The sequence below is a fragment of the Bufo gargarizans genome, chromosome 2, assembly GCF_014858855.1.
Source record: "Bufo gargarizans isolate SCDJY-AF-19 chromosome 2, ASM1485885v1, whole genome shotgun sequence".
Lineage (NCBI taxonomy): Eukaryota > Metazoa > Chordata > Amphibia > Anura > Bufonidae > Bufo > Bufo gargarizans.
In genome coordinates this window covers 567,049,949-567,062,754 of record NC_058081.1, presented here as the reverse complement: position 1 = coordinate 567,062,754, position 12,806 = coordinate 567,049,949, and the positions used below count along the sequence as shown (strand labels likewise).

The following is a 12,806-nucleotide window of genomic DNA, read 5'->3' as shown; positions in this document are numbered from 1 at the left end:
CACTCTCCACATACATAAACGCAGTCATACACACACTCTCCACATACATGGATGCAGTCATACACACACTCTCCACATACATGGACGCAGTCATACACACACTCTCCACATACATGGACGCAGTGATAGACACACTCTCCACATACATAAACGCAGTCATACACACACTCTCCACATACATGGACGCAGTCATACACACAGTCTCCACATATATGGATGCAGTTATACACACACTCTCCACATACATGAACGCAGTCTCCACATACATGGACGCAGTCATACACACACTCTCCACATACATGGATGCCCTCTCCACATACATGGACGCAGTCATACACGCATTCTCCACATATATGGACGCACTCTCCACATACATAGATGCACTCATACACACACTCAACATATACATAGGACAAAAATGACCCAGGGTGTCCCAAGGGAAGGGAAAGGACTGTGCCTACCCAATATAACCACAAAGGGCACCCAAAGTGGATAACTCGGTACAAGCTCCCGAGTACAATAGCAGAAAAACAAGAAAATGGAGCTCATGGTACCAAAGAATAAATATATATATTTTATTGAAACATGATTAAAAATACATGAATAAAGAATCCAATAAATGTGATGCCAAAGTAAGTAAGAGCAGAGGAAAGAAGAGAAAAAGCGCCACCCTGGGAGTACACACAGGTCAATAATAGAACATTACATATGGATCACAGAAAAATACTCGGTACAGTGACCAGCCTATGAACCAAGTATAGGCTAAAGTGCATGGGTGAGTCAATGGTCAGCAAGGGACCCCACACGGCAGTAGAGCATGGTTTGTTAGACAAATGCAAAAATGAAAAATAAACAACAAACCAAAAACAGAATGGAGACCAGGTATGGTGAGACATCAAAGTCAAAGTACCATAGAGGTAATAGCAAAGACCAAGGCTCACCTGAAAGGACCGTGTGCTGAACAACCCAGGATGGCACTACCCCAACGCGCGCTTCGGCGTGCCTTCGTCAGGGAGTAACGCCATCACTGCGAATCTGATATTTACAGCCTTTCAGCCAATGGAAAATGAGTACTCTCTCGTCCCCAGGTTTGCATGCTAGTTGGCGCCCGAGAATCCAGCCCAACCGCATCCGGCTACCCCGCGGCCTGCGGCCCGCCGACATGCCCCCATCACGTGATAAAGTCACATGATCGGACGGCCGCGTACGTGAGGACACTCGGGCGCGAGGTGCCAGAGGCGGTGCCGGATGATGCGCGCACACATCACACAAGAGGAGGAGGAACAACAGGGCACCAACATAACGACATGCCTCCCATCCATAGACCTAATTGTCTCCGCTGGAAACCATGATATATACATGTAACAATACAGCATAGCATTTATATGACATAATGCGCACCTACATAGAATCCATAAGACAACAATTGTTATAGAATACAGTATACACATCATAATAAAGTAAAATGATATGAATATCAGTGTGACATGGAAGAAGTACACTCACCTAAAGCATTATTAGGAACACCTGTTCTATTTCTCATTAATGCGATTATCTAGTCAACCAATCACATTGCAGTTGCCTCAATGCATGTAGGGTTCTGGTCCTGGTCAAGACAATCTCCTGAACTCCAAACTGAATGTCAGAATGGGAAAACTGCTCCACAGCACCCCGTCTCGTTGAGTGATTTCCACAATAACCTGCCCCCTTAACAGTGACCTCCACAGAGCTCCGTTCCGTTAAAATGTGACCTCCACAACACGCCGCCCCCTTAACATTGACCTCTACAGCACCCCGCCCCTTATGACTGACCTCCATAGCGAACTATCCACGTAACTGTGACCTCCACCGTTCCCTGCCCCCTTAACAGAGACCTCCACAGCCCCCGTCCCTTTAACAGTGACCTCCACAGCATCCCGCCCCTTTAACAGTGACCTCCACAGCAGCCTACCTGCTTTAACAGTAACCTCCACAGCATCCCACCCCCTTAACAGTGATTTCCACAACACCCCGTTCCCTTAACAGTGGCCTTTACAGCAAACTGCCCCTTAATTCTGACCTCCATAGCGGACTATCCCCTTAACTGTGACCTCAACAGCAGCCTGCCCCCAGGGTGGCCAGAGGTCCAGTTTTAGGCAGGACAGTCCGTCTTTCAGACTTCCTGTCCTCCGTCCGGTGCAGGGACTGGGCGGACACAGGGATGTCTTTTTGAACAGCTCACTCTCTGACAGCAGCACTGTGCTGTCTGAGCGTGAGCTGCAGGGAGAAAGTCACCCTCCCTCCTACCCCTGCAGCTGGCCTAACTGGGTTGGGGGCAGGGCTTTGGTGTGGGGTTTTTAAGCCCGTCTTTTGAAGTTGGCCTGAATGGCCACCCTACCTGCCCTTTTAACTGTGACCTCCACAGCACTCCACTACCTTAACAGTGTCATCCACAGTGCCCTGCCCCTTTAAAGCTGACCTACAGCAGTGAAGAAAATGGCTGTGTTATTATGGAGACCTGGTGTAAAACTGTGTGGATGTAGAGACTAAGGGCCTGCAAGCTTCTATTGGCTGATAAGGGTCAAGTGACCAGGCTTCTATTGGCTAATGAATTTTTTGGGAATATCTAAGGAACGGTACGTACGGTAACCTTCCCGGACACCTGATGTACCTGTGTGCCAAATTTTGTGATTGTAAATGCGACGGTGCTCATTCTTTTAGCGGGCATACACACATACATACACTCAGCTTTATATATTAGATATACTGTGTGTGTGTATATATATATATATTTGGTGCTACTTTACAGAGCTGCCTGTGTCCTCTGGTGGTCGATCCAAGCAAAAGGGACCACCAGAGGACCAGGTAGCAGATATATTAGATGCTGTTATCAAAACAGCATCTAATATACCTTTTAGGGGTTAAAAAAAATCGCATCTACAGCCTGCCAGTGAACGATCGCCACTGGCAGGCTGGAGATCAGCTAGTTTACCTGCAGTCGTCTCGCGAGATGACGCCCCGGCGCGTCCAGGAGGAATAACAGGGCCGCCGCAAAGACGCAATCCTGCGTGCGGCGATCCTGTACTGGTCAAGAACGACGTCTAAAACACCAGTCTTAATGAATGATCCCCTATGTTTTTATGTTACTATGTTATGTTACTATATACAGTGTCTATCTACAGTAAATTCCGAATAGAACAATGGTGGTGAAGCATGGTGGTGGTTGTGGGGCTGCTTTTCAGTGGCTGGGACAGGATGACTGAATGGAGCAAAGTACAGAAATATTCTTAATGAAAACCTGGTTCAGAGTGCTCTGGACCTCAGACTGGGCCCAAGGTTTACCTTCCAACAAGACAATGGCCCAAAGCACCCAGCCAAGACAACACAGAAGTGGCCTAGGGACAACTCTGTGAATGCACTGTGTACAATTGGAACTGTGTTTGCTATAGCTGGATGTACTATAACGCCAACACTGCAGTACAGTGAAGAAAGAGGTTTATTCTTTTACCTCTGGCCTGTTTTTATGACTCCTGCAACATATGCCGGCCATTGCACTTTACACGCTCTGCCTTACACCCATCAAAACACCTAACATCACGGGCACCCCAGATACCATCAGGCAGGAGCCCCAGAACCAGAGGGTACCCTGATGGAAGAAAGAGTGCCACCTCCTTACTCTGCACTGGCGCTAGGGAGCAACGGTGAGATAACAGCCACTGTGATAGCCTATATTATAATAGGAGCCACTACTACTGCCATCCTCCGCTCTGGCTCCTCAAGGGCTCGCTGGAAGAACTCTGCGGCAAACCCACACCATTTGGTGTTAATTTTCCTCTTGCGGAATACAAGCAAATGTGCCATGGACTGACCTACTATGTGTGACCATATCTGTTGTGCATTGCATTGCTCGCCCCTTCATAATATCGCAGCTGGACCAATGTCTGTGCAGCCACGAGATGATGGGACTGAGCTATAATACATGGAGTTAAGCATTATTTTTGAGCCCTAGTTCCACCGGAGTGGTGTAGGACCTACTCTACCCCTACACCAGTCTGGAACTGGGACAAGCATGTTCAAATTCACTGAAAGCAATTACATATTGATTAGACAGCAATTAGATACAGAATTAGATTAGATATTGAATATTGTGAGAAAAAGTGATGCACAAAGTATATAATAAAGTTTCTTTTTATCATAGACTGTTTCAGCTTTATTTACATGGAACCAGAAAAACCCTTTAAATACCCAAAATGCATTACCACACTGCGATTCCTAATACTCTGGGGAACCAGCAGTATGTTACATGACGTGAAGTAAGTTGGCTTGGTTCCAGCAGTGATCAGCAGGTTGTGTGACACTCCCTTTTGGCCGTCCTATAAAATGCAGACACAGAGTTTCCCCTTCCACTCAGAAACCGGATCTGCTGCAGTCAGTGACTCAACCATGGCCACAAGATGGGGCATCTGTTCTGCAGGAAAAATAAGTAATGATTTTGTGGTAGCTCTGCAGACTCTACCAGCTCAGGATCACCAGGTAGGTACAGATCTCTCGAGCAGTATATAGCGTGTACTCACCTGAGCTACAGTAACATGACCAATAAACTTTGCACAGCTATGATCTCTCGGATTAGCAATGCAATCTTTATGAAAGTGGACAAAAAAAGGCTTCTACCCTCAAAGGTGCTGAGTCCACATGAAAAGAAGACAATCCTCTACAGATTTTGGCTTCATAAACTGCGTCAGAAAACCTGAACATGTAGCAAATCACTAAGGGCTCATGCACACAAAAGTGTGCTGGTCGCACCCATATTGTGGCCCTCAAACAGCGGGTCCACAATATATGGGCACCAGTTCTGTACGCACCGTTTCATACATGTGGACCCATTCGCTTGAATGTGTCCGCGATACAGAAGATACAGTGCGGAGGCAAGGGGCGGAAGGTTACGAAAGCACTATGGAGTGCTTCCGTGGCATTTCAGTCGATGCCTCCACACCGCAAAAAAATAGAACATGCTTTATTTTTTTGCGATGTGGACGGATTGTGGACCCATTCAATCTAAATGGGTCTGCATCCATCAGCGCTGGCAACAAAAAATGGTGCATGTGCATTGGGGACCATAATTTGCGGTCGCCAATGCACTGCATGTGCGGTACACGGTCGTGTGCATGAGACCCCCTAAGGGTATGTTAACAGGATTTTTCGGTGCGATTATGGCACGGAAAACAGCAGATCACCTTCATTTCATAGGAAATCTGTTTGTTAAAGTACAGAGTTTTTTTTTTTTTCTTTCGCAGTTTAAAAAAAAAAGCTTGCACTTATTTTGCCATCTTTTACAGGTAAAAAAAAACACAGCCAAATTCATGTGTGTATGGACACCTACTGTATCCACTCCCTTCCAAATCTATAGGTCACGCCTGTAGAGCATACAGTATCTGATGATGTCATCCTAAAATCATCAGCATTAGCAGAGAACACACAAGATGTAATCTATACATAACAGCATCATCCATAAATCGTATATAATAGCCTCATCAGCAGAAGTATATGTATAAAGAGCCGCTCTCGTAGACTCGCCACGTTCCTGCATTGCATGATGGATCAGATATTTGAAAGGCCAGCATGTAATCTGACATTTCCCATAATCCTACATAAACCAGACCAGAGGCAAACAGGTTGAAAAACAGATCAATTATAAGACATGGTTAAATTAATTGCAACCCTCAACATCATTTGCTATTAATCATCTAGCCCTTTTTTAAATGCTGACATAGTATCTGCCATTACGACCTCTTGGGGTAGGGCATTCCACAGTCTGACAACTACGAGTCCTTTCCTGTATTGTTGTCTGACTTGCCTTTCCTCCACACACAATGAACGTTCCCTGGTTCTTGGAATTAATCACGTGTCAGTTCTTTGTACTGACCACACGGATTTATACATGTAAGGGCTCATGCACACGAACGTAAGGGCTCTGTGCCCGTATTGCGGACTGCAAACGACCGGTCTGCAATATACAGACACTGGCCGTGTGCTATTTGTGGTCCACAGCACGGGCACGGAGCCTACGCTCACAGCACATGTTGTCATCTTTGCAATTTTCTAAAGTTGGGAGGTATGTCTGTTAGGTCTTTTAACAATTGGTTGCAGGAATTCAGTATTTTTTCTCCAGTGCCTGGTGAGAAATCCGCAGAAAGACGCAGTCAACATGTTGACATCATTTTGGAGGCTTACTGTCACGTTGGCGGTATGACCTGGTTAACCTACAATTAAATGTTTAGACAAAAATCTGCAGTGCACACCAGTGGCGTAACTAGAAATGACTGGGCCCCACAGCAAATTTTTGAACTGAGCCCCCCCCCCACCACCCAAGCAACTTCTATGCAATCCCCGACTCCTGTGCAACCCCCACTCCTGTGGCTAGTCAAGTCTGTTCTCTCAGACAAGGCCTGCTAGCTGCTCTGTCCATTCCCTACAGTGTCTCTCTGTATACGATATCATTTTATAATACTGTTGAGGCAGCCCTGACAACAAAATCTTTTAGTCCTCCTCTTGGGGGGCCCCTACTAAGCAGCCACTTTCCCTGCTTCCCCTATAGCTACACTCCTGGTGCACACATCTTTAAGATGAGCAAGTCATTAAAAGCTTGAACTCCGGTGAGGCTGTTAAGACTGGTTCCATGGTTAGAGCTTTAGCCAAACAAGGAGATAGCTAATCTCTTGTTTGAGGGTTTTAATTTTGGTTTCCATGTTCCTGAATTCAAAGGCGAAGGTTGTGTTATAGTGAATGATCTAAAATCTGTTGGTTTACACCGCATTGTTGTGAAGGAAAAACTTTAGAAGGAAGCTGAAGCCGGCAGGATTGCGAGTCCATTTAAATCACCTCCATTTAACCCCTTAATGACCAAGCCTGTTTGGGCCTTTATGACCAAGCGTTTTTCTTCCTTTTTTCATGGTCTCGTTCCAGGAGCTATAACTTTTTTCTATATAGCTTTATGAGGGCTTGTTTTTTATGGGACAAATTGTAGTTTTTAATGGTGCCATTTTGGGGTACACATAACTTTCTGATTAACTTTTATTAACTCTTCCTGGGAGGGAGATGGGGAAAAATAGCAATACTGCCACTGCGTTTTTACATTATAAATTTTACGGCGTTCATTTTTCGGTACAAATAACATAATATCTTTAATCTCTGGGTCAGTACGATTACAGTGATACTAAATACTTATAATTTTTTTTACGTTTTACAACTTTTTTTTGCAATAAAACCCCTATGTGTCTTCGTATTTTTCAGAATATGAAGACACAAAAACATACTTTTTTTTTCAAAAATGCTTTATTATGTAAAACTGAAACAAACAAAGTAGACATATTTGATATCATTGCATCCGTAACAACCTGCTCTATAAAAATTGCACATGATCTACCCAGTCAGATGAATGTTGTAAAAAGTAAAAAATAAAAACTGTGCCATTTTTTGGTTACCTTGCCTCACAAAAAACGTAATATAGAGCAATTAAAAAATCATATGTACCCCAAAATAGTACCAATAAAACTGGCACCTTATCCCCTAGTTTCCAATAAGGGGTCACTTTTTTTAGGAGTTTCTACTGTAAAGGTGCATCAGGGGGCAGGGGCGTAACTAGAGGTCTATGGGCCCCAGGGCAAACTTTGAATTGGGGCCCCCCTCGCGAGCCTCTGCCCCCCCAGCCTCTGCCCCTACCCATACCCTCCCCCCTCTGTATGAAACCATACATAAAAATAAAAAAAATACTCTAGTCACTGGAGAATTTTTTTATTTATTTTTTTATGTATGGCACACACTGGCTTCATATGAGGGATGGGGGGAGATGAATGTTGATCAGTGGTGCCATGCGGCAGTGTGTCTGAATTCAGAAAGGGGGGGTCCACGCCGGCCATATGAGGGCAGCAAATAATGAGGGGGCAAATTGAAAATGAAACTCTGTGAGCCAAAAGCCAAAAATGTAAAATATATAGAGGGAATGGGGCAAAATGAAATATAGTGAGACTCTTAATATCTTTAATTTTGCCCCGCCCACTCCCTCTATACATTTCGATTTTTGCCCACCAAGTATTTCATTTTCATTTGCCCCCGGGCTTCTCATTATTTGCTGCCCTATTATGGCCGGTCCGGGCCCTTCTGAATTCAGATACACTGCCTCACGGCACCACTGATCATCATTCATGTCCCCCCTCCGTATGAAGCCGGAGGCAGGTGTGTGCCATTTTTTTATATAAAAAAAAGACTACCTACTCTTATTTGTTCCGCTCTCCTCACTTGAGGGCCGAGGCGGCCTGCGGGCTTGTAATTCCTGGCTGCTATGATCTGCGTTACCCGCCGCAGAGGTCACAGGTCTCGCGCTGACAAGTAAGTGCAGCGCAACCACGCAAAATATAGGGAGGGCCCGCCGCACTTAAGAGGCCCGGTCGCAATTGCGAACGCTGCGACCCCTATAGCTACGCCACTGTCAGGGGGGCTTCAAATGGGACATGACATCTAAAAACTAGTTTAGCTAAATCTGCCTTCCAAAAACCATATGGCGTTCCTTTTCTTCTGCGCCCCCTGCCGTGTGCCCTTACATCAGTTTACGACCACATGTGGGTTGTTTCTATAAACCGCAGAATCAGGGTAATTAATATTGAGTTTTGTTTGGCTGTTAACCCTCGATGTGTTAAAGAAAATAAAATGGATTAAAATGGAAAATCTGCCAAAAAAGTGAAATTTAAATATTTGATCTCCATTTTCCTTTAATTCTTGTTGAACACCTAAAGGGTTAACAAAGTTTTTAAAATCAGTTTTAAGTAACTTGAGGGGTGTAATTTCTATAATGGGGTCATGTATGCAGTGTATCCACTATGTAAGCCCCACAAAGTGACTTCAGACCTGACCTGGTCTTTAAAAAGTGGGTTTTGGCAATTTTCTTAAAAATTTTAAGAATTGGTTCTAAAATTCTAGGCCTTCTAACGTGAAAAAATAAATAAAAATGACATTTACAAAATGATGCCAACATAAAGGAGACATATGGGGCATGTTAAGTAATAAATACTTTATGCGGAATCACTCTGTTTTAAAAGCAGAGAAAATGAAACTTTGAAAATTGTGAATTTTTCATTTTTTTCTTTGTAAATTTGGGACTTTTTCATAAATAAAGGTGAAATATATTGACTCAAATTTATGACTATCATGAAGTACAATCTCTGAATGGCTTGGATAAGTAAAAGCATTCCAAAGCTATTACCACATAAAGTGACATATGTCAGATTTGCAAAATTAGGCCTGGTTAGGAAGGGGGCAAATGGTCCGGATATTAAATGGTTAAGGACCAGTTACGGTGTCAAAAGTCACTTTGCGAGGCTTACATAATAGAAAACACCCAAAAATGACCCCATTTTAGAAACTACACCCCTCAAGGTGTTCAAAACTGATTTTACAAATTTTGTTAACTCTTTAGGTGTTCCACAAGAATTAAAGGAAAATTGGAGATGAAATTTCTGAATTTCACTTTTATGCCATATTTTTCATTTTTTCCAGTAACAGAGCAAAGGTTAACAGCCAAACAAAACTCAATATTTATTACCCTGATTCTGTAGTTTTCCAGAAACACCCAATTTGTGATCGTAAACAATCGCGCAGAAGGAAAGGAACGCCATATGGTTTTTGGAGGGCAGATTTCACTGGGATAATTTTAAGTTGCCATGTTACATTTGAAGTGACCCAATGAAACGTGACCCCATTTTGGAAACTACAGGATAAGGATTGTTGGTACTATTTTAGGGTACATATGATTTTTAGTTGCTCTATATTACACTTTTTGTGAGGCAAGGTAACAAAAAATAGCTGTTTTGGCAATGTTTTTATTTTTTGTTATTTACAACGTTCATGTTAGATCATGTGCTATTTTTTTTTTATAGAGCAGGTTGTTATGGACGCGACAATACCAAATTGTTTTGGGTTGTTTGTTTCAATTTTACATTAAAAAGCATTTTTGAAAATAAAAGATTTTTTAGTGTCTCATTACTCTTAAAGCCATAGTTAATTTTTCTCGTTTTTGGGGGGTTATGTAGGGGCTGTTCAGGATCGCTTGGTATTACACTTTTTGAGATGTAAGGTGACAATAAATTGCTTTGTTACAGACGTGGCAATACCTAATATGTATAATTTTTTAAATTTATTTAAGTTTTACACAATAATATCATTTTGAAACAAAAAAAAATTACCGTTATGTTTTTGGTGTCTCCATAGGGTGAGAGCCATAATTTTTTTTGTCTGTTTTTTTTTTTTTGTTTTTTTTTGGGTGATTTTCTTAGGTTGGGTATAATTTTTGCAGGATGAGATGATGTTTGGATTGGCACTATTTTGGGGTGCATATGACTTTTTGATCGCTTGCTATTACACTTTTTGTAAGTGGCTTTTTTTGTCAGTTTTCTTTTTCTTACTGTGTTCACCTGAGGGCTAAGGTCATGTGGCATTTTTTTAGAGAAGGTCGTTACGGACGTGGCATTACCTAATATGACTACTTTTTTATTTTTGTTACATTTAACACAATAAAAGCATTTTTGAAACAAAAAAAAATCATGTTTTGGTGTCTCCATAGTCTGAGAGCCTTATTTTTTATTTTATTTTTTTGGGCAATTCTTAGGTAGGGGCTCACTTTATGTGGGATGAGGTGACTGTTAGATTGGTACTATTTTGGGGGGCATACACCTTTTTGATCGTTTGGTGTTGAAATTTTAGCTATGTAAGGTGACCAAAAAATGTTTTTTAGCACAGATTTTTTTTTTTTTTACAGTGTTCATCTGAGGGGTTAGGTCATGAGATATTTTTATAGAGCCGGACACGGCATTACTAAATATATCAGTTTTTCTATTTATTTATTTTTATTTATTTTACAAACTTTATTTACTTTTTCTATTATGGAAAACACCGTTTTTAAAAGATTTTTAATTTTTTGTCCCACTTTGGGACTTCAATTTCTAGGGCTCTGATCCCCTCTGCAATGCATTACAATACATTATGTATTGTAATGCATTGCATGTCAGCTTTAGTGATGAGCGAGCATGTTCGGACGAATACCTGTTCGGCTCGAGCATCGCTATACTCGGCACATGGCGGTACTCGTACCACATGTGCTCAAGTCTCCTCCCCGCACGTTGGCTACTGGCATTACAGTGATTGGCTGGCCGGAACGCGTCATCGGGTGCTATATAGCACCCGATGACGCGGGTTCGGCTCATTGTGAGTCAGGGAGAGCTGCGCTTAGGAAGGGACAGATAGTGTAGGGAGATTGCAATATATGCCAGTGAATAACATTTCAAAGACCCAAAAGTCCTTTTAAGGACTATTATGTGTGGTGGCAGCAATTTAATTGCAAAGTAGTACTCATTTTTTTATTTTTATACTTTGCGAAATAGCGATTCTTTTGCTATATAGAAGGTGTCTGCAGTGACTTGTGACATCTGTGCAGCAATACCTTCTGTTTTAGGGGCAGAGATAAGAAGAATATTAGTGAAAACAATAATTTTTCTCCCATAATCTGTCCACATTTTTGCTGTCAACGGTGTAATCCGTGAATTGTGTGATCTGTGCTTCAACACTTTGTGTGGTTGTCAGGCCCAAATATAGTGAAAAATATAAATATAAACTACATCAGAAAACAGTTTCTGTATTGCAGATTTCAATAATCTGGGCCTAAAATAGTGTCCATATTCTGTGGTGTTCTGTGACATATACTGTCCTGCATCTGTAAACGGTGTCTTTAGCGTAGAGTAAAAAAAATCAGCGCCACATCTAGTGACAAAACCATTAATATGAAGAAGGCGAGCACTAAGGGACGGGGAAGTGGGCGTGATGCTGATGGTGCACGCAGAGACCAGGACAACACTGTCCAAGTCGGACCAGTGCGAACAGTTGGTCGGTTGGATTGCTGAAGATAAAGCTTCCAGTTGGTTAAGCACCACCCTCTCTTCCACCAAGTCCAGTCTCTGTAGCCAAGAGTCTGGTCAACTGAATCCTCAATCTGATCATCCTTCCTCCCACCATGGAGAGGCTTGCCAAACGAGTGATCCTACACTCAGATATTCCGAGGAGCTCTTTCCAGCGCCACTATAACATTTGGCCAACTCGCCCAGCACGCTTGAAGAGGGACCTGAGATATTGTGCCCTGATTCCCAACCTCTTGAGCCTTCACAGTCTCAAGAAGATGACAGTGGTGAATGGCAATCATTCGTTCACGAGGTGGATGATGATGAGACACATTTGTCAATCACTGAGGTTGTGGTTAGGTCAAGTCAGGAGGATGAGCAGAGTGAGGAAGTGGAAGAGGAGGTGGTTGACGATGAGGTCACTGACCCAACATGGGAAGGTGAAAAGCTGAGTGAGGACAGCAGTACAGAGGGGGAGGGATTCGCAGCACCGCAACAGACTGGAAGAGGCAGTGGGGTTGCAAAAGGGAGAAGTCGGCCCACACCAAACAGGCCCGCAACTGTTACATGAGCACACCCATGCGTAAATCTACCTTGCCAAGGGGTAGGTGTTCCGCAGTATGGCGCTTTTTTGAGGAAAGTGCAGATGACAAAAGAGTGTATTTTGCAACCTGTGCTGTACCAAAATTAGTCGTGGCATGAACACTAGCAAACCTCACCCACCACCAACATGATCCGCCACATGGCATCCAGGCACCCTAATAAGTGGGCTGAACGCCTGGGTCCACAATCTGGGTCTGCGGGTCACACCACTGCCTCCTCTTCCCCTGTGTTAAGCACTGCTGGCCAATCCCCTGTCGAAGGCGCAGGCCCGGATGCCCCTCACCC

The 12,806-nt window shown here is 43.2% G+C and overlaps 1 protein-coding gene across 1 annotated transcript in view; it reads left to right on the top strand.

The window, feature by feature from the left end:
• The first annotated feature begins 4,366 nt into the window (after nt 1–4,366).
• The window catches only part of LOC122928638 (trans-1,2-dihydrobenzene-1,2-diol dehydrogenase-like), a 32,719-nt gene continuing 24,279 nt past the window's right edge, over nt 4,367–12,806 (top strand). The window contains exon 1 of the mRNA XM_044281677.1: nt 4,367–4,512. Within this exon, the coding sequence (XP_044137612.1) occupies nt 4,423–4,512 (90 nt within the window). The 5' untranslated portion in view covers nt 4,367–4,422. The remainder of the gene's footprint in view (nt 4,513–12,806) is intronic.